The sequence below is a fragment of the Oenanthe melanoleuca genome, chromosome 10 (genome assembly GCF_029582105.1).
Source record: "Oenanthe melanoleuca isolate GR-GAL-2019-014 chromosome 10, OMel1.0, whole genome shotgun sequence".
Classification (NCBI taxonomy): Eukaryota; Metazoa; Chordata; class Aves; order Passeriformes; family Muscicapidae; genus Oenanthe; species Oenanthe melanoleuca.
Genome location: NC_079344.1, coordinates 1,038,028 through 1,063,424, shown reverse-complemented (window position 1 = coordinate 1,063,424; position 25,397 = coordinate 1,038,028). Strand labels below are relative to the sequence as shown.

The following is a 25,397-nucleotide window of genomic DNA, read 5'->3' as shown; positions in this document are numbered from 1 at the left end:
GGGAAAGAGCTTCCAAGGCAGGTAGTTGGGATGCTCCCACCGCCGTTCCAGGTGCGGATCTGGGAGATTCCGGAGGGCGGGCTGAAGCGGAACATGACGGAGGCGGTGCTGGAGCTGTACGGACACAGCCGGCGCGTCGGGCTCGTGGAGTGGCACCCGACCACCAACAACATCCTCCTCAGCGCCGGCTACGACTACAAGGTCAGCCTTCCCTGGAATGCCGTTCCCAAGGTTTTCCCGGATTTCGGCACGGCTGGGATGGCCAGAGTGGGATCGTGGAGTGGTGGGAGGGTTTGGGTTGGAAGGAGCTTAAAGCTCATCTCGTTCCGTGCTTTCCATGGGTCAGGGAGACATTCCATGGATCAGGAACAGCTTCCATAGGCCAGGGAGAGCTCCATGGGTCAGGGAGACATTACATGGATCAGAGGGAGCTTCCATGGACCAGGGAGACATTCCATGGATCAGGGAAAGCTTCCATGGACTAGGGAGACATTCCATGGATCAGGAACAGCTTCCCTAGGCCAGGGAGACATTCCATGGATCAGGAACAGCTTCCATGGACCAGGGAGACATTCCATGGATCAGGAACAGCTTCTGTAGGCCAAGGAGAGCTTCCATGGGTCAGGGAGACATTACATGGATCAGAGGGAGTTTCCATGGACCAGGGACAAATTCCACGGATCAGGGAGACATTCCATGCGTCAGGAACAGCTTCCAAAAGCCAGGAACAGCTTCCATAGATCGGGGAGAGCTTCCATAGATCAGGAACGGTTTCCATTGACCAGGAAGAACTTCCATAGACAAGGAACATCTTCCAAAAACCAGGAACAGCTTCCATTGACCAGGAACACCTTCCATTGGCCAGGGAGATCTCTAAAAAACCAGGAACAGATTCCATTGGCCAGGAACAGCTTCCATTGACCAGGGAGATCTCTAAAAAACCAGGAACAGATTCCATTGGCCAGGAACAGCTTCCATTGGTCAGGAACAGCTTCCATGGCCAGGGAGACTTCCCAAAAACCAGGAACAGATTCCATTGGCCAGGAATAGCTTCCATTGGCCAGGAACAGCCTCCATGATCAGGGACACCTCCCAGAAACCAGGAAGAGCTTCCATTGACCAGGGAGAACTTCCATAGACAAGGAACAGCTTCCATTGGCCAGGAACAGCTTCCATTGGCCAGGGAGACCTCCCAAAAACCAGGAACAGCTTCCATTGGCCAGGAACAGCTCCCATGGCCAGGGAGACCTCCCAAAAGCCAGGAACAGCTTCCATGACCAGGGAGAACTTCCATAGACAAGGAACAGCTTCCATGGGCCAGGAACAGCTTCGATTGGCCAGGAACAGCTTCCATGGCCAGGGAGACCTCCCAAAAACCAGGAAGAGCTTCCATTGACCAGGGAGAACTTCCATAGACAAGGAACAGCTTCCATGGGCCAGGAACAGCTTCCATTGGCCAGGAACAGCTTCCATTGGCCAGGGAGACCTCCCAAAAACCAGGAACAGCTTCCATTGGCCAGGAACAGCTTCCATTGGCCAGGGAGATCTCCCAAAAACCAGGAACAGCTTCCATTGGCCAGGAACAGCTTCCATGGCAGGGAGACCTCCCAAAAAACCAGGAAGAGCTTCCATTGACCAGGGAGAACTTCCATAGACAAGGAACATCTTCCAAAAACCAGGAACAGCTTCCATGGGCCAGGAACAGCTTCCATTGGCCAGGAACAGCTTCCATGGCCAGGGAGACTTCCCAAAAACCAGGAACAGCTTCCATTGACCAGGGAGAACTTCCATAGACAAGGAACATCTTCCAAAAACCAGGAACAGTTTCCATTGGCCAGGAACAGCTTCCATTGGCCAGGGAGACCTCCCAAAAACCAGGAACAGATTCCATTGACCAGGGAGAACTTCCATAGACAAGGAACATCTTCCAAAAACCAGGAACAGCTTCCATTGGCCAGGAACAGCTTCCATTGGCCAGGAACAGCTTCCATGACCAGGGAGACTTCCCAAAAACCAGGAAGAGCTTCCCCAGAGCAGGAGCACCCCACCCCTGCCCAGCATCCCGGGTTGCTCCAGAGGCTCCTCCCGCAGGTGATGATCTGGAACCTGGACATCGGCGAGCCGGTGAAGATGATCGACTGCCACACGGACGTGATCCTCTGCATGTCCTTCAACACGGACGGCAGCCTGCTGGCCACCACCTGCAAGGACAAGAGGCTGCGCGTGGTGGAGCCGCGCTCCGGGAGGGTCCTGCAGGTGGGATGGGGTCCTGCCTGGAGCGAGGTTCTGGGGAATAATCCTGTGGAACGTCGGGGAAAAAAAAAAAAAAAATCCCGTGGGATTTTTTTTTCGCCGGTTCCCAGGGTGGTTGTGGAGGTGGTGGGAAGGGCTTGGATTCATCCCGAGTTGGAGGCTTTGATTCTGGTGTTAATTAAGGATTTGTGGAAAATGTTGGGAGTGAAGGGGAAGGAGCAGGGGAAGGTCCAGAGTTGGAGGCTTTGATTCTGGTGTTAATTGAGGATTTGTGGAAAACGGTGGGAATAAAGGGGAGGGTGCAGGAATTTGGAGGAGGTGGGATCTCCCTGATCCTCAGGAAAATGGGAATTTTGGCTTGCCAAAAGGACAGAGCTGGAATTTCCCCGGGATGAGGCGAGGGGTGCAAGGAAAGGGTTTTCCTGGGATGAGAGCTGGATCCAAGGGGAATTCCAGAGCTCACTCCTGTCTTGCAGGAGGCCAGCTGCAAGAACCACCGCGTCAACCGTGTGGTTTTCCTGGGAAGCACCAAACGGCTCCTGACCACGGGAGTGTCCCGCTGGAACACCCGGCAGATCGCTCTCTGGGACCAGGTGGGTGCTGGGATCCTGCTGGAATTCCTGTTCCTTCCCTGTTGGAATTCCTGCTCCATCCCCGCCAGGATCCCACTCTGTCCCTGCCAGGACCCTGCTCCGTCCTTGCCAGAATTCCTGTTCCGTATCCACTGGAATTCCTGCTCCATCCCCACTAGGATCCTGCTCTGTCCCTGCCAGAATTCCTGCTCTATCCCTGCTGGAATTCCTGCTCCAGCCCCACCAGCATTCCGCTTTGTCCCTATGGAATTCCTGCTCCATCCCTGCCAGAAGACCAGCTCCAACCCTACTGGAATTCCTGCTTCATTCCTGCCAAAATTCCTGCTCCAACCCTAATGGAATTCCTGCTCCTTCTCTGTGGGAATTCCTGCTCCAACCCTACTGGAATTCCTGCTTCATTCCTGCCAAAATTCCTGCTCCAACCCTAATGGAATTCCTGCTCCTTCTCTGTGGGAATTCCTGCTCCAACTCTACTGGAATTCCTGCTTCATTCCTGCCAAAATTCCTGCTCCAACCCTAATGGAATTCCTGCTCCTTCTCTCTGGGAATCCCTGCCCCAACTCTACTGGAATTCCTGCTTCATTCCTGCCAAAATTCCTGCTCCAACCCTAATGGAATTCCTGCTCCTTCTCTGTGGGAATTCCTGCTCCAACTCTACTGGAATTCCTGCTTCACTCCTGCCAAAATTCCTGCTCCAACCTTGCTGGGATCCCAGCTCAATCCCTGCTGGAATTCCCACTCCAACCCCACTGGGATCTCGCTCCAACCCTTCCAGAATTCCTGCTCCATCCCTGCCAGAATTCCTTCTCCTCCGCCATCAGGATCCTGCTCAGCACCGCCATTGGGACACGGCTAATCCCGGGATTTTCCTGTTTTCCAGGAAGATTTATCCATGCCCCTGATCGAGGAGGAGATCGATGGGCTCTCGGGGCTCCTCTTCCCATTCTACGACGCCGACACCCACATGCTGTACCTGGCTGGGAAGGTAGGGATGGATGCCCGGAGCATCCGGATGGGGCATTCCCAGGAAAACCCCCAGCACTGCCCAGGGATTGGGGCTGGAATTTGTATCCTGGAATGGTTTGTTGTGGGAAGGGAGGTTCCAGCTCCAGCTCCATGGATGTGCCTGCTGTGGGACACACATTCCGTTATTCCAGGCTGCTCCAAGCTCTGTCCAACCCAGAACATTCCAGGGATCCAGGAGCAGCCTCAGCTTCCCTGGGAATTCCAGCCCATTCCCTCCCCGCCCTCCCAGGGAACAATTCCTTCCCAAAATCCCATTGATCCCTGCCTTGTAAATCCTCCTAATCCTGTTTTTTCCCACTTTCTCATTCCCAAATCCATTCCCACCCCTCTTCCCTGCTGCTCCAGGGCGACGGCAACATCCGGTACTACGAGATCGGCTCGGAAAAGCCCTACCTGAGTTATCTCATGGAATTCCGCTCCCCGGCTCCGCAGAAAGGGCTGGGTAAGGATGGAGGAGCTGCTGCTCCGCTTCCCGGAAAAGGTGGATGGGGAAGGTGCTGGATTGAATGGCACAAGGGAAAGGGTTTGGATTGGGATTGGATTGGATTGGATTGGATTGGGTTTGGGTTTGATTGGGATGAGATTGGATTGGACTGGATTTGGTTTGGATTGGGATTGGGATTGGATTGGATTGGGTTTGGGTTTGATTGGGATGAGATTGGATTGGACTGGAATGGATTGGATTGGGATTGGATTGGATTGGATTGGATTGGATTGGATTGGATTGGACTGGAATGGATTGGATTGGATTGGATTGGGTTTGGATTGGATTGGATTGGATTGGGTTGGATTTGGTTTGGGTTTGATTGGGATGAGATTGGATTGGATTTGGTTTGGATTGGGATTGGGATTGGATTGGATTGGATTGGGTTTGGGTTTGATTGGGATGAGATTGGACTGGAATGGACTGGATTGGGATTGGATTGGATTGGATTGGATTGGATTGGATTGGATTGGATTGGATTTGGGTTGGGTTTGGTTTGGATTTGGTTTGGTTTGGGTTGGGTTGGGTTTGGATAGGGTATGGATTGGGTTTGGATAAAGTTCAGGTTTGGGATTTTCCATGCTGGAATTTCATGGATGGTTGATCCCGGTGCTCTCTGGTTTGGGATTTTCCATGTTGGGAATTTCCCGGATGGCTGATCCTGGTGCTCTCTGGTTTGGGATTTTCCATGCTGGAATTTCATGGATGGCTGATCCCGGTGCTCTCCGGTTCGGGATTTTCCATGCTGGAATTTCCCGGATGGCTGATCCTGGTGCTCTCTGGTTCGGGATTTTCCATGCTGGAATTTCCCGGATGGCTGATCCCGGTGCTCTCCGGTTTGGGATTTTCCATGTTGGGAATTTCATGGATGGCTGATCCCGGTGCTCTCTGGTTTGGGATTTTCCATGCTGGAATTTTCCGGATGGCTGATCCCGGTGCTCTCCAGTTTGGGATTTTCCATGCTGGAATTTCCCGGATGGCTGATCCCAGTGCTCTCTGGTTCGGGATTTTCCATGCTGGAATTTCCCGGATGGCTGATCCCAGTGCTCTCTGGTTTGGGATTTTCCATGTTGGGAATTTCATGGATGGCTGATCCCGGTGCTCTCCGGTTCGGGATTTTCCATGCTGGAATTTCATGGATGGCTGATCCCGGTGCTCTCTGGTTTGGGATTTTCCATGCTGGAATTTCATGGATGGCTGATCCCGTTGCTCTCCGGTTTGGGATTTTCCATGCTGGAATTTCATGGATGGCTGATCCCGGTGCTCTCTGGTTTGGGATTTTCCATGCTGGAATTTCATGGATGGCTGATCCCGTTGCTCTCCAGTTTGGGATTTTCCATGCTGGAATTTCCCGGATGGCTGATCCCAGTGCTCTCCGGTTTGGGATTTTCCATGTTGGGAATTTCATGGATGGCTGATCCCGGTGCTCTCTGGTTTGGGATTTTCCTTGTTGGGAATTTCCCAGATGGCTGATCCCGGTGCTCTCTGGTTCGGGATTTTCCATGCTGGAATTTCATGGATGGCTGATCCCGGTGCTCTCTGGTTTGGGATTTTCCATGTTGGGAATTTCATGGATGGCTGATCCCGTTGCTCTCCGGTTCGGGATTTTCCATGCTGGAATTTCCCGGATGGCTGATCCCGGTGCTCTCCGCAGGGGTGATGCCGAAGCACGGCCTGGACGTCTCCGCCTGCGAAGTTTTCCGGTTCTACAAACTCATCACCCTCAAGGGGCTCATCGAGCCCATCTCCATGATCGTCCCGAGGCGGGTGAGCCCTGGAATGTGGGAATGAGCGGGATCCGGAATGTCCGGCGGGTCCGGACATTCCCCGACAGTTTAACGGGAAAGTTTTTAGGGAATGTTTCTCCAAAGGGTTGGTCTCACCTGAGGTTTGGGAGTTTTTGGGAAAATATCCCTTGGATCGGGGTTTTCTGGGAAGCAAATCCAGCTGCTGGTCAGGGCTGGATGGAGGATGTGATCCCAGGTTCTCCGCTCCAGCCAGCACTTCCCAAATTTCCTCCCTGTTCCCAGAGTTTCCCAAATATCCGAGTGTTTATCCCCTCTGTGGGGGAGGGAATTATTCCCCCTTTCCCAGATCCCATTGCTCTTCTCTTCCCGTTTTCCCAGTCAGAGACATACCAGGAGGACATTTATCCCATGACTCCGGGCACGGAGCCGGCTCTGACCCCGGACGAGTGGCTCAGCGGGGTCAACAGAGGTAAAGCCACCAGGGGGGTATCCCAAAAATATCCAGGATGTGGGAAAGGGCCAGCACTGATCCCGCTGACCCGCTGGCTCTCCCGCAGATCCCATCCTGATGTCGCTGAAGGAGGGATACAAGAGGAATGCCAAGATTGTCTTCAAGGCGCCGGTGAGGGAGAAGAAGAGTGTGGTGGTCAACGGGATCGACCTCCTGGAGAATGTCCCACCCCGCACGGAGAACGAGGTGGGAATGGGAATGGGAATGGGAATGGGAATGGGAATGGGATCTGGGGGATGAACCTGGAAAGGCACTGTGCCAGCGGTCTCCATCCCAATGGAAGTGGGAGTGTGGGATCCCTCCAGGGAGGAGAGCCTGGGATCCATCCCATGACCCTTTTCCAGGGTGGGATCCTGGGATCCATCCCATGACCCTTTTCCATGGTGGGAACCTGAGACTCTTCCCATGGTGGGATCCTGGGATTCATCCCACAACCCTTTCCCATGATGGACACCTTTTCCACGACACCTCCCATTATCCCAAGCTGTTCCAACCTGGCCTTGGGCACTTCCAGGGATCCAGGAGCAGCCACAGCTTCTCTGGGAATTCCAGCCCAGCCCCTCCCCACCCTCCCGGCTGGGAACTCCTTCCCAAAATCCCATCACAATCTCCCATCCTTCTGTTCAAATCCATCCCTTGTCCCCAAGACCAGCCGAGTTCCGGCCCATTCCCAGCACGGAATCCTGGGATGAGCTGGTGTGATCCCACCCCTTCATCTCCATCCTCGTTTTCCAGCTGCTCCGGGTGTTCTTCCGGCAGCAGGACGAGATCCGGCGGCTGAAGGACGAGCTCTCGCAGAAGGACATTCAGGTCCGGCAGCTGCAGCTGGAATTAAAGAACCTGCGGAACAGCCCCAAGAACAATTGAACTCCAGGGGCGTTTTCTAAAGAAATTCCTTTGTTTCTACTCCCGAATTCCTTGGATCCACTCACCCAGAACACAATTCCGGGATCCGCGGCTGCCGAGAGCCTGGAATCACGTCCTGCGCGTCTTGTCCGGCACTAATCCCGCTCTAACCTGATTCCTGGGAAAGCCTGGAGGCTCCCACTGAGTCGGAGCCGTGTCCTGTCCGTCGGGATGAGCCAGCCCGGGGCGGATTCCCGGGAAAGCGCCAAGCTTCCTTGCTATTAATTTTTGTTTTTTCCTATGCAAAAAATGTGACAGCGGGAGCAGAACTGGAAAAGGGGCGGGAAGTGGGAAGGGCTTGATTGTCAAAGGGGTGTCCAGGTGGGAATCCGGGATCCTTCCCGTGCTGGAAAATTGGGATCATTCCCATGGGAGCAGGACAGGATCCTTTCTGTGCTGGAAAATTGGGATCATTCCCATGGGAGCAGGACAGGATCCTTCCCGTGCTGGAAAATTTGGATCATTCCCATGGGAGCAGGACAGGATCCTTCCCATGCTGGAAAATTGGGATCATACCCATGGGAGCAGGACAGGATCCTTCCCGTGCTGGAAAACTGGGATCATCCCATAATGGGATCCCAGGATCCATCCCATGACCCTTTCCCATAGTGGGAACCTGGGACCATTCCCATGGGATCTTTCCCGTGATAGGAATTTGGGATGCTTCCCGTGGTGCAAAACTGGAATTCTTCCTGAAGCTGGAGCCTGGGATTCAGCCCAAGATCCTTTCCCATGGTGAAAAACTGGGATCCTTCTCGTGGTGGGGATCTGGGATCATTCCCATGGTGAGAACTTGGGATTCTTCCCGTGGTGGGATCTTGGGATATTCCTGGGGATGGATCCCAAGGGATGCACCCAGGGCTCAGCGTTTTGGACAATCCCAGGATTGCTGGAATTTGCCCAGAGCACAGGGAACAACACCAGATCCCGCTGGTTTTTCCTGGAGATCCCAATTCCTGAAGTTCCCGGCGTTCCCAGTGCGGGTCAGTCCTGTCCGTGCCCCGCGTTCCCCGCTGCGTTCCACGTGCTGTCATTCCCGATTATTTATGCTCCCACGGGATAGAGATGGAATAAAATCTTTTCAGGACACCAGAAACCGCGTATTCCCACTTTTCCTTCATCCAGGGGCTCTGTGGGAGGGGGGAACTCCTGGAAAATTCTGGATCAGGGAGCAGCCGAAGATGGATCCTCATTCCAGTATTCCCAGTGCATCCCAACATTCCCGTTTAGCATCCAACTCATTCCAGAGGGAGGAAATCACGGAATGCTGGCTTTTCCCTGAGATCCAGGAGCTCCTTGTTCCCAGCCTGGTAAAGCCAGGAGAGGATTTTCCAGAAGGGCTCCAGTTTTCCTGGGATAATCCCCCAGATCCCCCCCATTCCCAAGGGAAAATATTCCAGGAGCTTCACTCAACCCCAACCTCTCCCTGGGCTTCATCCAAAAGATTTTAGGGAGCCAAAGGTGCTAAAAAATCCAGGAATTCCTGGTTTTCCAGAGCTGCAATTCCTTCTTTTTAGGGAGCCAAAGGTGCTAAAAAGATCCGGGATTTCCCACTTTTCCAGAGCTGCCCTTCCTTGTCTTCCCGGAAAGAATTCCAGAGGCAGGATTTGTATCAAAAGCTTTATTGAAATTCCTCAAAGCCAAACAGACAAAAACTCCAAAGGTGGCTCTGCCGGGCCCCCAAATTCCCAAAAAAACCTGGAGCCGCTGGATTTCTACACACGGAAGCTTTCCTAGGAAATCCAAGTCACTTCCAAAGGATTTTTTCCCGCAGGATCTGTACATTCCTCAAGGATTTTCCGGGTTTTTTTTGCCTCCCACAAAGTAAGAAAATACAACTTTCAGGAATTTCCATGGAATTTCAGGGCATTTCTCCTGGAATTCCTGGCTTTCTGGGTGGAAAATTTGGGATTTTCCAAGCGGTTTTTCCTGGATTAGGGGCAGAAATTCCAGAGGGAGCTGATTGGGAAAGGGGGGGAGGAGTTGGTTTATTCCAAAGTCGGGCAATTTGGGAATTTGGGATATTTTTTTATAAAGATTCCCATTTTTTTTATTTCATGCCTGCCATTTCCAGGGATTTGGCTGGGCTGGAGCCACGAAAATTCCCAAAAATTCCCCCCAAAAATTCCCTTAAAAACCCAAAAAAAAAAATCCCGAAAAATAAAAAAGCAATTCCCAACAAAACCCTAAAATTCCCTCCCAAATTAAAGGAAAACCAGGAACACACAACACACAGGGATCGCAAAGTCACCAGCTCCGAACCCATCCCGAAAAATCCGACATTCCCAAAAAAACCAACGCTTGGTCGCTATTTACAAAGAGGGAATTCCCAAAGTTGGGAAAAGGGGCTGGAAATGGCAGCATTCCCAAAAAGAAACAAAACAACCCATGGAGCAAGGCACCACTGCCACCCCAGGGAGGAGGCCTGGCTGCCATTCCTGAAAAAAAACATGGATTTGGGAATGGCAGAGGTGGGAAAATCCCGGCTCATCCATGGATTTCAACTCGGTTTTCTCCTTGTTTTGCTTCCAAGATGTCCAAGCTCCGCTCCAAGAATTCCCAGCTCGGTTCCTACTCAACTCTCGCAGTTCCAGGGATTCAAGGAAAAGGATCCAAGGAAAAAAAATTCCCAAAGAATCGGAGGAGGAGCGGCAGTAAAAATAGGATTTTATTCCCTTCCCACCCTCGCTGCTCCCGCTCGGTTCCCACAGCAACGTTACAATCCGGAAAAAAAAAAACAAAAAAACCAAAAAAAAACCAAAAAAAACCAAAAAAAAAAAAAAAAAAGGAAAAGAAAAGGAAATCCAAAGGGTCGGGAGTGGGAAAAGGGGGAATTCCGGGATAAAAACAGTCAAATCACAAGAGGGAATTTTTTCCAGGGAAAAGCTGCTCAGTCGTCCTCATCCCCCTCATCCTCAGGCTCTCGTTTCCTCTTCTGGCCCTGCTCTTCCTCTGGAAAATAAAAAAAGAATTCCCATTATTCCAGGAGCCACATTCCTGCTTTCCCGGGAATTCCATTTTCCATGGAACTGAGGTGGTTTTTTTTTTTTTTTCCTTAGAAAAAGTGGGATTGGTTCCGTACCAGGCTCCTCCTCGTCCTCCTCGTCGTCCACCTCGCCGTCGTTGTAGCCTTCCTCATCCTCCTGGAATTCCGGGAAAAACCGGGATGAAAACTTGGGATCAGCCCAGGAGCTTTCCCAAGATCCCGTTTTCCAAGGAGGGAAAGTCCTTGGAATGTCCTCAGCAAGGACTTCCCAGTATTCCCAGTTTTTATGGAATAGCAGGAGCTGGCACTGAAATCCCAGGGAATCAACCCCTGGGAGCTGGGAATTTGGGAATGTGCCATTCCTGAGTTTAGGAAAATAGGATTGGGATTTACAGGAGTGGGAAAAGCTGGATTGATCCAGAGCCTCCGAGCAGGACTGAGGAAGCTCAGGAACATTCCAGAGAGACAGGAGGGCATTTAGGGCTGGAGGAATGGGAAAACAAATTCCTAGAATCCCATTTTCCCTCTTCCAATTCCATTTTCCCCCCTATAATCCCAGTTTTCCTTCCAAAATCCCATTTTCCTTCCTCCCATCCCACTTTCCCTTTTCCCATCCCTTTTTTCCTCCCCCAATCCCATTTCCCCCTCTATAATCCCATTTTTCCTCCAATCCCATTTTTCCCCCCTATAATCCCATTTTCCCTCCAATCCCATTATCCCTTCCAATCCCATTTTTCCCCCTCAATCCCATTTTTCCCCTCCAACCCCATCCCCCCATCCAAGACTTCATCCACCCCAGCACAAAATGAATCCTACAATTCCTCAAATCCCGGATTTCCTGCCCAGCCCTTCCCAGTCAGGAGATTCCCAAGGTGGAATTCCAAGGCTCACCTCCTCCTCTCCGCTCACATCCTCCTCTTCCCCTTCCTCCTCCTCCTCCTCATCCTCCTCATCCTCCACTACCTGAGCGTCGTCGTCGTATTCCTCCTCTGGAAAAACAAAATCCATGGAAAAAAAGTGGAGGTTTTCTTTCAATAATTCCACCCAAAAGTTGGGAATCTGAGCAGAGAATTCCTTTGGGATAGCACTGGATTTGGGAGCTGGGGAATCCCAGCTTTTCTAGGAATGGATGGAGCAGAATTTTCCCATGGACACAAAATTCCAGCCTTTGGGGGGATTCCCAAAAGGAAAGCCCCTAAATCCAACCATTCCTGGGAAGTGCTGAGCCCCTGGAGTGTTTTCCATGTGTTTGGGAGCTTTTGGGAACCTTCCCAGAGTTCCCACTCAGCATTCCCAGGAAAAGTGCACATCCAGCTTTTCTGCTTGTGCTGTGCTGCTGGGATGGGAGAATCCAGCAAATTCCCTGGGATCAGCTGGATCCTCATCCTGGGATGGATCTGGGGGCAGCCAGGGAAAGGTGGTGCCTACAGCACTGGCATTCCCTGGAATTCCAGGCTGTTCCTTCCTCAGAGCTGGGAATTAATTGGAGCTTCCTGCTGTTTTCCATGCACTTCTTTCATGGGGCAGCTCCCTAATTCCTGCTTTTTTTCCATGCCCGTGGAAACCCTTTTCCATGAGGATTTCCACAATTCCAAGACATTCCTTCTTACCCATGCTCATCCCTGTTCCCGTAATTCCTTCAGCCCCCTCCTGATCCCAACCCCTCCGTTCCCAGATGGAGGAATGGGATATTCCAGGCCCTCCCCTCATTCCTCTGGGATGCAGGAATTCCATGGAGCACATCCCACGTACCGTCCTCATCCTCCTCCTCGTCATCCAGCCCCTCCACGTATCCCTCGGCGTCGGAATCCGGCGCTTCCTTGTCGTCCCGGTCTTTCACTAGGGATAAAACTGAGGAAGTTGCTCCTTCAGGCCTTGCCCAGCTCCTTCCCACCCTCCATTCCTCAGCATTCCCACCATTCCCTCAGAACACCCACCTCCTTCCCTCATTTCTTTGGGACACTCAGGTCCTTTCCCTCATTCCCTCAAAACACCCAGATCCTTCTCCCACCATTTTTTTGGGACACTGAGATCCTTCCTCTCATTCCCTCATTGCTTCAGGTCCTTGCCCTTATTCCCTCAGGTCCTTCTTCTCATTCCCTCAATTTCCTTTACCTCACTCCTTTCCCTCACCCCCTCCCCTCATCAATTCCTCCCCCTCATTCCTTTAGGACATCAAGATCCTTCCCCTTATTCCCTCAGGTCTCTTCCCTGATTCCCCCATTCCCTCAGGATGCTGAGGCCCTTTTCCCTAATTCCTCCCCTCAATTCCCTCATTCCTTCCCCTCAATTCCCTCAGGTCCTTTTCCTCATTCCTTTAGGACATCAAGATCCTTCCCCCTCATTCCCTCAGGTCCCTTTCTTGATTTCCCCATTCCCTCAGGATGCTGAGGTCCTTTCCTTCCTTCCTTCATGACACCCAGGACCTTCTCCCACCATTTTTTTGGGACACTGAGGTCCTTCCTCTCATTCCCTCATTGCTTCAGGTCCTTCCCTTCATTGCCTCATTCAACCCCTTAGGTCTTTCCGTCATTCCTTCTCCTCAATTCCCTCAGGTCCTTTTCCTTTATTCTTTCCCTCAATTCCCTCTTTCCTTCTCCTCAATACGCTCAGGTCCCTTCCCTCATTCCTCCCCTCAATTCCCCTATTCCTCCCCTCAATTCCCTCATTCCTTCTCCTCAATTCCCTCAGGTCCTTTCCCTCATTCCTCCTCCTCATTTCCCTCATTCCTCCCCTCAGATCTTTCCCTCATTCCTCCTCCTCAATTCCCTCATTCCTTCTCCTCAATTCCCTCATTCCTTCTCCTCAATTCCCTCATTCCTTCTCCTCAATTCCCTCAGATCCTTTCCCTCATTCCTTCCCTCATCCCCTCAGGTCTTTCCCATATTCCTCCCCTCAATTCTCTCAGATCTTTCCCTCATTCCTCCCCTCAATTCCCTCAGGTCCTTCCCTTATTCCTCCCCTCAATTCCCTCATTCCTCCCCTCAGGTCTTTCCCTTATTCCTCCCCTCAATTCCCTCATTCCTCTCATATCTTTCCCTCATTCCTCCCCTCAATTCCCTCAGCTCCCTCCCCTCATTCCTTCCCTTATTCCTCCCATCAATTCCCTCATTCCTCCCCTCATCCTCTCAGGTCTTTCCCTCATTGCTCCCATCAATTCCCTCAGGTCCCTCCCCTCATTCCTTCCCTTATTCCTCTCCTCAATTCCCTCATTCCCCCCCTCATCCCCTCAGGTCCTTTCCCTCATTCCTCCCCTCAATTCCCCCAGATCTTTCCCTCCTTGCTCCCCTCACCATCCTCATCCTCCTCCTCGTCATCCAGCCCCTCCACGTATCCCTCGGCGTCGGAATCCGGCGCTTCCTTGTCGTCCCGGTCGTACCCGTCCAGGTACGTCAGCTGCGGCAGCAGCTTGAACACGTTTTCTCTGTAGTCGTTCAAGTTGGTCACCTCACAGTTGAACAGGTCTAAGCTCTTCAGGTTTTCCAACTTTTTCTGGGAAAACAAAGGGATTCGGAAGGTTTGCTGGCGCAGGAATTCCCTCCAAAGGAAAGGATCCCACAGGGAATGTGCTCAAGGGATTCCCGGGGGGGATGTTTTGGGCTCCCTGGAAATGGCAGGCATGAAAAAAAAAAAAAAAAAATGGAATCTCTATAAAAATATCCCAAATTGCCCAATCTTGGAATAAATCAATTCCTCCCCCCTTTTCCAATCAGCTCTCTCTGAAATTTCCACCCCTAGTCCAGGAAAAACTGTGTGGAAAATCCCATTTTCATAGGCTCTCCCTGGAGTTCTGCAGCTTCCAGATCCAAAGGAATAACTGATGGCCAGGGAATGATCCCAAAGGAATTCTTGCAGATGACAGCAGGAATGGAGCACTGGGACACAAGAACTTGGCTAAGAGAGGTTTAAAAAATGGAATTATTTTTCCTTAGATTACGGAAAATGAAAAAAAACACATGGAAATGGAATAGGAATTTAATTCCTGGGGGTTTTGTGGAATTTTTTTTGGGTGAAAAAAGTCTGCACTGCCCACAGAACTTGGAAATCCTAAAAATAAAATCCGAAAGAATTGCGTATTTGTATCAAGGCTTATCCATGGATAAGAAATACCAATTCTTAGGGAATATCCATTCGGGAAAAATGGGAAAACTGGGAGAAATGGGAGCACTTCTGCATGAGTTTAACAGCTCTGCCTTTTCCGTGTGCTGCAGGAAAGGAGATCCGGGAAGGAGCTGCTCCTGGAAGGATTTGAATGGGAATTGTTGTGGCTGGAGATGGATCCGGAGCCCGTGGAATGCTGGGAATTCCCGCCGGGAATGGGGGAGCCCGGCCCGGCAGCCACTAGAGGGAAGCAGCGGCTCACCGGGAACAGGGACAGGGATTTGGGACACAGCCCGGATCCCGGGATTGGCTGGGATTTTGGGAAGGAAGGAGAGGGGGAAAGCCCCTCATCCCAGGAGCGACATTGCCTGGAAGCGCCCAAGACCAGGCTTGGGACAACCTGGGATAGAGGAAGGAGTTACAAAGGTTTGGAACGGGATGAATCCCATTCCTTGGAGTAAAAATTCCCCAGGATTTGGGATACAGTGGGTAGGAATAATTGGGATTTTGAGAAGGAAGGATCTGGCACAGATTCCAGGGGTGACATTCCCTGAAAGTGCCCAAGGCCCGGCCTGGGACAACCAAGGAATTCCAAGGGTTTGGAATGGGATGAATCCCATTCTTGGGAGCAATCCCGACTCACCAGAGGTTCTATTGTCCCGAGATCTTTAATTTTGTTGCCGCTTAGGTTTAGGTGCGTGAGGTTCGGACACTTCTCTGCCAACACTTCCAGGCCTCCTGAGATTCTGTTGTCGCTCAGCTCGAGCTGCAAAGGCCCAAAAAACATCCTCAAAAATCCCATCTGATCCCATCCCAGCCACTTTTCCACAGGTGGAGAAGGGGAAAAAGGAGGGATTTGGCTCGGGGAAGTGGGATTTACCTTCTTAAGTTTGTTTAACTTTGGTAAGTTTGCAACTGAGGTTAAGCCGACGTTGATTGTGCTGAGGAATTCCAGCTCCTCAAACTCATCCGTGAGGCCCTCGATTTTCCCTTCGTACGACCTGCAGTTGTCCAGAACGAGCTCTTTCACCTGCAAAGCGAAGAAATCAAGGAAAAACATAAGGAATTCCAGGGAATTAGTAAGAATCAGGAGGTTTCCAGCAGAGAAACTCAGGAGTTTGGGGTTGTGTTGAGAAGAAAGCCAAGATCGAGGCAGTGCTCCTGATCCCACACGCTGAGGGTAAAAAACCCAAAAAATTCCCAAAATAAACTCCCAAAGTACACATTGGGTTGAAATTTAGACAGAAAACACCCCAAAATAAGGAAAATTAATGGGTCTTTTGCCTCAATGCTGTGAAATTATCAGGATTCTCCAGAGGATGCATCTGGGGATAAAGACGTTTTTCCTTCATGTGAGGGGGAAAAGCCCCCAAAATTCCCAAAATAAATTCCTAAATACTCATTGGGTTGAAATTTAGGTGGAAAATTCATGAATCTTTTCCCTCAATGGTATTTAACCATCAGGATTCTCCAGAGGATCCATTTGGGATAAATAAAGAGTTTTTTCCCCTCACGATCTCCACACGCACTCGGAGTTCCCGCCAAAAAAAAAGGCGGGAAAATTGCAATGGAGGCGAATCCTCCTTATCTGTGTCCCTGCTCTGTTATCTCGTTCCAGCACCCCCAGACATGGAGCCAGGAGAGCTTGGGATCCTCACTGGGAAGATCCAGGTGGGTTTTGCCTCAGAGGAATTTGGTAATTCCTCACAGGAATTTCAGGAGCCGAGGGGAATGGGAATGGAGGGAAGGGAACGGGCCCAGAGCTCACACTGAGGGACAAACAGCTCCAGCCCACACACTGAGGGAAAAAATTCCCCAAAATTCCCCAAAATAAATTCCCAAATTACTCATTGGGTTGAAATTCAGGTGGAAAATTTGTGAATCTTTTCCTTCAATCATCAGGATTCTCCAGAGGATCCATTTGGGATAAATAAATGGGCCCAGAGCTCACACTGAGGGACAAGCAGCTCCAGCCCTGATCCCGGAGCTGGGATACCCCTGGAAAACAGGGAATTGGACACAAAACCAGTGGATCAGACAAAAATTCCCTCAGGTGTAGAGTGGAGATTTAAGGCTGAGCTGGAAATAATCTTGGATACCAAGGAAAACCCTTTATCACAAAGGCCAATGACCCAACTGCCTTTTTTCCCCTTTTAATTTGCATTTTTTTAGAATCTTGAAATGTTTTGGGTTGGAAGGGACTTTAAGGATCATTCCAGCTTCTCCATAGAATTTTTTAGGGAAGGTTTTTTTTCTCCCCGCTTTTTAAGGAAGTTTGATGCACAAATGCCACATTCCCTTCCTCCCTGATTCCAGCACTGGGCAAAGGCACAAATCCAACAAATCCATGGAGAAAGCTCTTGGAATCCAAGAGGTGTTTGGAAAGCCTGGATGAGTTCAGAGTGAGTTTGGGAAGAGCAGAGCACATTCCCAACCCTTCCCAAGAGCAACACTGTTCTGGTGGTTAATTCCTTGAATTCCTGGAAATAACAACATTCCAAACAAAATTCCAGGATGGCTCCATGTCCTAAGAATCCACAAGGAAATCCAGGTGTGCCAAAGGAGGAGGAAGTGGATTTGTAGGATTTTTCCCAACACCCCACAGCTCTCTGCCTTCCATGGGACATTCCCTCTCCATAAAATCTCAGAATTTCGAGGAGAAGCTTTGGGAGAGGCTTTCCACTTCTAACAGGGAACTTTTCCAAGGATTTGTCTCCCCTAAAATTCCAACCGGAGGCGAGAAATTCCCTGAATTTCTCATTCTAATCCCACCTGGAATGTGACCAACAAAAGCTTGGATGAGCTTCCTACTCAATCCTGGGACTACCAGAGCAACTCCAATGAGCCAATCCCTGCTCCAAGATCATCCCAAAATCCCCAAGCTCAAGCACCTAATTAAAATAATTAATTAATTAAATTCCAGCTGCAATTCCAAGCTCTCTGTGATCCAACCCCACAGCAGCTCCAAGTGATCCCATTCCCAGTGGGAAACAGGGAACGATTCCATGGAATATCCCCCAGCAGCTGCTCTGGCCACAGCTCCGGAGCTCTTCCAGGTTTTTTTCCAGAGCCCTTGGAATTCTGCCCAGGGCAGGGAGGGCACCAGGTGCCATGGCCCCTGGCCACTGGGGATTCCCATTCCATGGGATTCCCATTCCAGGGGGATCCTCACCTGCTGCTGCTGCTCAGGAATGAGGAGCTGACCTGGAGCAGGATCTGATTCCACAGGGAAGGGAGAATTCCCAAGGTTTTCCATCCTTTTCCTGCCCTGGGATAAGCAGTGGATGGAATTCCTTGCCCAGACCTCATGGGATTTGGGATATGGGTACAGCACCCCGGGGCTTTTTTGGGAATATCTGAGATGGGATAAATTGATTCCTGAGGAAACCCAGGATCCTTGGGAACATGCTCTTTCATACCAGCTCATCCTAACTGGAATTCCCAACTGGAATCAGAGAATCCTTGGAAAACACCACTAAGGAACCCAGCCACCAATCCAATCCCACCACTTTTCCAGGATTAAACCTTCCCTGGAAATACGAAATTCCCACTGGGAATATCTGAGATGGGAGAAATTGATTTCCAACACTGAGTCATCCATGAGCATCTCCCAGCCAGGAGAGTGCTGGGAAGAGAATCCCAAAAATCCTGGGGCAGGGAAGAGATGGTGCTGGAAAACAGCCACAAAACACGACCCAATTCCCAGGAAATCCAGCAGCCAAATTCCATGGAAATCTTGGGAATCATCCAGCCCCAAGAATCCCACAGCAGAGGCAGGGAAGGGACTGGATGGGATTAACATGGATACTGTGATTGGGATCAGAATTCCACTGGCACAGATGGAAGCAACACTAGGAATTTTCTAGGATTTCTCCAAGCTCCAGTTTATGGGAATTCCCCCTATCCAAGAAATCCTGCTCCCTTCAGCAGTTCCCAGGTGGATCTGAGGAATCCAGGATTCCTGAGGAAACCCAGGATCCTTGGGAACATGCTCCATTCCCACCTCTTTCACACCAGCTCATCCAGCTGGAATTCCAGCCTGGAATCAGAGAATTCTTGGAAAAATTAATGGAGTGCAGGCATGAATCCAACCTTTCCAGGATTAAACCTTTCCTGGCAACACCAAGTTCCCATCCCAGGAAGCTCCAACTGGACTCCAAACTCATCCCAAAAATCAAATCAGAATTCCACCTCTGCTGCAACATCCTTGGAAAATCCCACCAAGAACTGAAACTTCCAACATTTCCAGAGTCACTGAGGTTGGAAAAGACACCCAGGATTGAGTCCAAGCTGTGCCTGATCCCAAAGCTCTGAGTGTCACATCCAGGAATTCCCTGGACACTTCCATTGTGGGAATTCCACAAGCGCTGCCCTTTCCGATGTTTATCCACCTTTTCCATGAAAAAAATTCCTGCTGATGTCCCACCTGAGCCTCCCCTGGCATCAGGAAGGAATTTCTGCAAGATTCCTTCCTAATCCTACTTTTTTTTTCCCCAGGAAAAAAACCAAAGTCTCTCCCTTCCCTCCAATCCATGGGGATTCCATCAGGGATCAATCTTTGCCTTTTATTCCTCCCAATCCTGGCTTTAAAATTCCCAATATTCTCATTCCTGATTCTTTTTTTTCCCCCTGGAAATTTTAATTCTGTGGAAAATTCCCTTTAAAATTAAAAATAGATTTAAACCAAGTTTGTTTTTTTTTTTTCTCAGTTGTTTTTCCCATTTTTTTGCTACTCTGTTAAGATTTGGTTTCTACCTCCTGAGAATTCGGGGTTTTTTTTTTAGAAATTCCAAAGGTTCTGATGGAATTTGGGGCTGATCAAGGAATTTTTCCCATAATAAATCAAATTTTCAGCCTAATTTTAACCCCTCACCCACCCCTGCTTCCCAATATTTGTATTTTCCTCAGGATTTTCCAGTGGGAATGAGCAGGAAAGTGCCAAAACCTGCCAAGGTGAACATTTCCTGAAGGAAATTACCAGCAATTAATTAATTATAATTAAAATTATATTAATGAGAGAAATAAAATCATCATTTTGCTGTGATTCATAAATTTAATGAGATAAAAAGTGGGAATATCTGGGGGGAAAAAATCCAAAATTTCCCAATTTTCCAGCATTAACATCCACATTATTCCTGACACTGAATTAATATAAAAAATAAAGGGAAAATTAAAAAGTTAAACTACAGAAATGAGATTGAGGAAGGAATTTCTCCACAGAACCCACCTGAGGATATTTTTAGGATGATTTATTAATCAGGATGTGACTTTCTGGGATTATCCAATAGAAAAGCCCAGAATTCCATGGAAAAAAAAATAGGAGATACATGTGGAAAATATCCCAAAGAAGCACAGGAAAAAGCATAGAACCCCATCCACACCCAAAGATTTAATTCTCATTTCAGGAGAAATTAAATCAAAAAGCAGCACAGAATTTAAGGAAATTCCCAATACTCAGGGGGATTTTCCCAGGATTTCTTGATATTCCACATAAAATTGGGGAATAATACAGACTCTCAAAAGTAAAGGAAACAATTCCCAAACTCATCCTGCCCACCCAAAACTTCCTAAAACCCAGGAATAAATGACTTTGGCATCAATATTCGTGCCAAATCCCAATTCCAGAGGGTGGAATTAGCATGACTTTCCTTTAATATTTTAAAGCAACAAAATCCATCCCGCAAACTTCATTCCTTAAAAAACACGTGCACACAGCTCACAACACAACACCATTCCCAATTGGAATTTCCACCTCTCTGCCTAAAAAAAACACTGGAAAATCGGGATTTAGAACACTTTGGGGGGGATCAAAGCACCAAATTCCCTGAAAATTCCAAGGAAAACCAAGCAGAGAAAGGAAATTATCGCGATTTTCCAGCTCCCTGCTGCCCATTCCCAGCCCTGAGGAGCAGGGAATTCCCTCCAGCTCCGAGTTTTCCCAACTTTTTTTGGCGTCAGGCAAAAGTGAACTTTTTTTGGCGTCAGGCAAAAGTGAGCGGAAACTGCACAAAATCCAAGCACGGAAAAGAGGGGAAAATTGAGTTTATCCCTTTCGGAGGCTGTTTTGAAACAGCGTTTAAAATGGGGAAGAAACCTCCAGCGATGAGGGCGGTGAGGCGAAATGGGGGCAAAACCGAGCAAAAATAGAAAACTATTAAAAAAAAAAATCGTGAAAAAATAATTTAAAAAATCAGGGGAAAAAATCAGAAAAAAATAGGATGAAAAGGAGCAAAAACACTTCCCAAGCCCAACGCTGCCTCCCCACAGGGCCCTGCCCAGGAAGGAGGCGGATTCCCCGCTCCGCGCTCCTCACCCGGGGGGAACCGCGGGGCTCCTCGCGGCGCTCCCCCGCCCTCCTTCATACCTCCCTGAAAATTCACGAGAAGCCAATTTTTAGAAACGCTTTCTTTTTTAATCTATGTTGTTTTTTGTTTTTTGGTTTTTTTTTTTTTAACCCCCAACGCGTCCCTCACGAATCTCCTCCCGCCCCGCGGCCGGCGACAAAATGGCAGCGCTGCCCGTCATGTCGGGAGGGCTCCGCCGCAACCTCCGCAGCGCCTCAGCCCCGGCGCCAGCGGGGCTCCCTCACGGCCCCGCGGGGCCGCCCGCGGCCGAGGCAGCGGCGGCGGCGGGAGGAGGAGGAGGAGGAGGCGGCGGCCGTGAGGGGAAGGCGGGGAGGGGGGGGGCAGCACAGAACATGGCGCCGCGTCCTACTTGCGCTGCGGCGCTGCCCCGCTCGCCTCACGGAGCACCCCCGGCCATGGCGGTTGCTCGCCGTCGAGTCCCCCCCGCCACCTCCTCCCTTTCGCCCTCCTCCTCCTCCTCTTCCTCCTCCTGCTCGCCCAGGAGTTTTTAAACTTTAAAGCGCAGCTTCCGCCGCTCCGCGCCCGCCTTTGTCCCCCCCACCCGCCCCCCCGCCTCTCTCTTTCCCCGGAGCACACCGCGCTCGGTTCGGCCGCCGCGTCCCGCCGCGCTGCCCGCTGAGGTACGTTCGCCCCCAGCTCTCCCCCTTCCCGCAGCCTCCGGCGGCTCGGGGCACGCGGCGGGGCCGGGGCTCGGTGGAGCCTCCCCGGGCAGCGCTGAGGGCCCGGCGGGGCGGGGGGGGATGAGGGGAAGGGGCTTCCCCGCCGCGGGTTCGCGCCCCGCCTGCCCCCGGCCACCTCCCGCCCACTCTTTTTTTGGGGTGGTTTTTCCTATTTTTCGCTTCTTTCCCTACCCTCCCCCTCGTTATTTTCTTGCTTGTTTCGGGGTTTTGTTGGGGCTTTGGTATTTTTTGTTGATTTTTTTTTTTTTTTTTTTTTTTTTTTTTTTGTCCTGCCAAAGTTTTTCGCCGTCCCCCGTTTATTCCGCCAGACGCGGAACAACAACCTGAAGTCCGGCCCCGGGGGAAGGAAGGGGGGGAAAAGGGGGAAGAAGGAAAAACACGCACACACATCCAGCCTTTTTGTGCGTGTGTGGGGATGGAGGGGGTGGAGAGTGCGTTGATTTCTTCCAATATTATTTTTTATTATTCTTATGATCATTAAGATTATTATTCAACGCTCGCGCTATCGGCAGCGATGCCCCATCGCCCGCAAAAGAAAAAAAAAAAAAAAAAAAAAAACAAAACAACAACAACAACAGGGGGAAAAAAAAAACCCAAACCAAAACCCAACCAACGCTAAGCGTCGGTTTCAAAATTCTTTCCTTTTATCTTCTCAGCATCTGGAGAGAGGGAGAGAGAGAGAGAAAGGGCGCGTTCATGAGGACTACAAAGTTACAAATATGGCTCCCCAGTCTCTCTTGCCTGATCACTGCAAAGAAATGAAGACGCACTTTAAACTAAACCATTCGCAACTCACTCGCAGTCCCTGCCTGCCTCTCCCTAGCCCAGCACCCTGCACAAATATTTGCCAACTAAACACGCCGAGAGAGAGAGCAGCGAGCAACTTATTTTTTATTTAATGCACGGCCAGCCCCTCTCCGAGGCATCGCAGCCCGGCACGGGCAGGAGCAGCCCCGGGGAGCCCCCGAACGTCCCCGGAGCGCCCAAAGCGGGGGGCACAGCCCCCCACACACACAGGTAGGCACCTCAAGGGCAGCAGCGGCCCCGCCAACACCTGGCACGCTCCACCCCGCCAAAAAAAAAAAAAAAAAAAAAAAAAAAAAAATTAACCGTGGGATGCCTTTTTATTATTCTCATCATTAGCGTTATTAGCATTAATTTTTTTTTTTTTTTTTTTTTTTTTTTGGGCATTGCATTGCTTACATCTGAGGGCGTCCTGTTCCGCAGCTCTAAGTGGATCCTTTTCTTCATGTCCATGTCCGTGGCTGGCGGCAGGCGCGGAGGGTGCGCGGCTCGGCTGGCGCAGTGACCCCGTGCAGAGCCCCCCGATCGCGGGGCGCGGAGGGACTCGGGCTCGCCCAGCGCCGCTCGGAAGCCCGAGCGCAGCACCGCGGCGCGCACTAACCTGATAACCGCGGGGGCGGGCGCTCCGGGGGCTCCGCCGGGATCGACAGCGCCATCGGCCAATCACAGCGCCGCGCTGCCGCGGCTCAGCCAATCAGCGGCGCGAGGCGCGGCGGAAGCCAATGGGGGAGCGGCTGTGCCGGGCAGGGGGACAGCCCGGCGCCGAGCCCAGGCTCATTCCGCGCTGCCGCCTGATGGGGACGGAGCGACCGCGGCTTCGCCGCGCCGGGCACGGTGCGCGCTGCGCCCGCGGCCCGCCCGAGCCTGGGGGAGGCGTCGGCTCGGGGAGCGGCGGCCAAACCGGAGCCGCCCGGCCAGGGGCGCGCAGCCAGGAGGGAGGGAAAGGTGCGGAGCGAGGCACGGCAATGGCGCGGGCAATGGCGCGGGCCCCGGCGGCGGGGGGCGGGCGGCGGGCGGAGCGAGCGAGGAATGGAGGGAGGGGCGGCGGCGGCGGCGCTGAGGGGAGGGAGAACGGCCGGGCCGCCCTCTGAGGGGTCCCCGCGGCCGGAGCCGCCTCAGCGGGCTGGGAGCGGCTCTGGAGGGGAAGCGGAGGGCGGGAGGCGCTGCCCGGGCCCGGGAATACCGGGAAAACCGGGAAGGGCTCCCCGGGAAGGGCCCTGACGGGGCGGGAGCGGCCTCAGAGGGGTCCCCGCGGCCGGGGCGGGCTCCGGAGGGGAAAGGAAAAAGAAAAAGAAAGGAAAGGAAAAAGGAAAGGCGGGAGGATCCCCCCGCGAAGGTCCCTGAGGGGCAGCGAGGCCCGGCTGTGCTGAGGTGGAGCAAGGCCAAGGACAGGAATCCTTCAGTTACCACGATTTTTTTTTTTTTCCTTGGAATGCCAGGACAAGGGGGATGGATTCAGGCTGGAAAAGAGCAGGGTGAGGTGGGATATTGGGAATTTCCGGAATTTCCAGGGAAGGTGGGGCTGCTCCATCCCTGGAATGGCCGAGGGGAAAGGGGGAAGTGTTGGGATTGGGGTTGGATGGGTGTGAGGTCCTTTCCAAGCCAAATCCCAGGAATTTTGAAGGAAAACGGGATACTCCAGGAACAGCAGAATAAGGATGGAGCCAGGCTGGGAATGCTGTAGAAGAGAAGGATCCAAGAATCCTCAGAGCTTTTTCCAGAGCCTAAAGGAACTTCCAGGAGAGCTGGAGAGGAATTGGGACAAGGGAGATTGGGGTGGGATTTTGGGAAGGAATTCCTGGCTGGGCTGGAATTCCCAGGGCTCCATCCCCGGAATGTTCAAGGAGGGATTGGAGCAGCCTGGGAAAATGGGAATGATCCCATCCCAAACCATTCCCTGCTCTGGATTCTTTTCCAGGAGCTGCTGGATGAGGATCCAAGCCCAAGAGCTGCTCTTTTCCAAGAATTTTGGGATTTCCAAACTCTTCCCATCAGCTGGAGCAGAACTCAGGTAAATAGTGCTTTTATTCCTTCAGAAATTCCCATTTATCCCATCCTGTTTTTCCTGGACTTGGCCAGCTTTGCCTGGAAAACACAGGGCTGGAAAATCCCAAAGAACTGTTGGGAAGCATCAAGGGAATGCTGAAAATCCTTGAAAAAATCCTTGGAAAACTTGGTTTTATTTCTATGTTTTTATAGGGCAGGATGGAGATAAAGTCTCAGCTGTGAGCATGGAAAAATTCCAGGAATGTGGATGAAAACAGCAGGAATTCCATTGGGAATGGGACTGGAAAAGCTGGGTCCAGCACCAGGTAAAAAATCCAATTTTAAGAAAATATTTGGATTTTTTGGGGTGGAATTTGAGGATTGGCTGAGAAATCCTTGATTGGAATGAATATTCCAAATTTTTTGAAATGTTTGGGATTTGGGAATAAGGCAGAATGTGATTTGAGCTCTGATTAATTTCTCCTTTCCAGGTGTGTCCAGAGGTGACTCCTGGGCTGAATCTTCAGGAATTTTTCATGGAATTTGTGCTCCTGGTGCTGCTGGAAACCTTTGGAAAAGAACTTTTCTCCTGGAAAAAAAATTCCTGGGACAAGCTGGGATTCAAAAGGAATTTATGGGAATCCAGAGCTGCTTTTTTCTTTGTTTTTTTCCAAAGAAAAATGTGGATTTTGATTGTGTGAAGGTGCAAAAAATTCCTTTTTCTTTCATTATTCAGGGAATTTATTCCCAGTTCCAAGCCAGAATTCCATGTTTAAAGCTGCTTCTGCCATTGTTTGTATTCCAAGAGGTTGGGAATTAAAAAAAAAAAAAAATTTGGGAATTATAATTTTGGGAATAAATTTAAAAGGATATTTTTCTAGGCTATAACTTTCCCTTTGTGGTTTTTAATTCCTGGGGTTTTTTCCTGGTTTGTTTTTCTAGGAATTTTGAATT

General features: G+C 50.8%; 2 protein-coding genes and 1 long non-coding RNA gene across 6 annotated transcripts in view; 2 read left to right on the top strand and 1 right to left on the bottom strand.

Annotated features, from left to right (window-relative positions):
• CORO2B (coronin 2B) overlaps positions 1–8,611 on the top strand; it is a 30,817-nt gene extending 22,206 nt beyond the window's left edge. For both annotated transcript variants that reach the window (XM_056500067.1, XM_056500066.1), the window contains 9 exons: positions 52–201; positions 2,092–2,256; positions 2,730–2,846; positions 3,727–3,831; positions 4,218–4,314; positions 6,011–6,123; positions 6,483–6,573; positions 6,662–6,801; positions 7,351–8,611. In XM_056500067.1, coding sequence (XP_056356042.1) covers positions 52–201; positions 2,092–2,256; positions 2,730–2,846; positions 3,727–3,831; positions 4,218–4,314; positions 6,011–6,123; positions 6,483–6,573; positions 6,662–6,801; positions 7,351–7,482 — 1,110 coding nt within the window. In that variant the 3' untranslated portion in view covers positions 7,483–8,611. The remainder of the gene's footprint in view (positions 1–51; positions 202–2,091; positions 2,257–2,729; positions 2,847–3,726; positions 3,832–4,217; positions 4,315–6,010; positions 6,124–6,482; positions 6,574–6,661; positions 6,802–7,350) is intronic.
• A 516-nt stretch (positions 8,612–9,127) lies between these two features.
• On the bottom strand, positions 9,128–23,460 carry ANP32A (acidic nuclear phosphoprotein 32 family member A). Of its 2 annotated transcripts, none has more exons than XM_056499853.1 (8): positions 22,857–23,460; positions 15,489–15,638; positions 15,252–15,374; positions 13,801–13,999; positions 12,260–12,358; positions 11,399–11,496; positions 10,604–10,664; positions 9,128–10,473 (listed from the first exon to the last, which is right to left on the bottom strand). In XM_056499853.1, the coding sequence occupies exons 1-8, from the start codon at positions 22,908–22,910 to the stop codon at positions 10,412–10,414; spliced, it is 846 nt and encodes a 281-aa protein (XP_056355828.1). In that variant the 5' UTR covers positions 22,911–23,460; the 3' UTR covers positions 9,128–10,411. The 2 variants fall into 2 exon arrangements, with proteins under 2 accessions (XP_056355828.1, XP_056355829.1); XM_056499854.1 differs by having other exon boundaries at positions 12,260–12,346; positions 22,857–23,449.
• Positions 20,902–25,331, top strand: LOC130257397 (uncharacterized). Of its 2 annotated transcripts, XR_008841318.1 has the most exons (5): positions 20,902–21,593; positions 22,310–22,670; positions 24,376–24,468; positions 24,657–24,769; positions 24,935–25,331. It is a non-coding gene; the product is annotated as an uncharacterized LOC130257397 (long non-coding RNA). The 2 variants fall into 2 exon arrangements; XR_008841319.1 differs by lacking the exons at positions 20,902–21,593; positions 22,310–22,670 and adding an exon at positions 23,313–23,402.
• The last annotated feature ends 66 nt before the right edge of the window (positions 25,332–25,397 follow it).

Bases quoted from the DNA above. Each gene is read 5' to 3' on its own strand.
- ANP32A (XM_056499853.1), bottom strand. From the start codon at position 22,910: ATGGACATGAAGAAAAGGATCCACTTAGAGCTGCGGAACAGGACGCCC. The intron at 11,497-12,259 runs GTACGTGGGATG...TTGTTTTTCCAG, and splicing joins CGAGGAGGAGGATGAGGACG to AGGAGGAATACGACGACGAC. The intron at 10,474-10,603 runs GTACGGAACCAA...TTTATTTTCCAG, and splicing joins GGAGGACGAGGAGGAGCCTG to AGGAAGAGCAGGGCCAGAAG.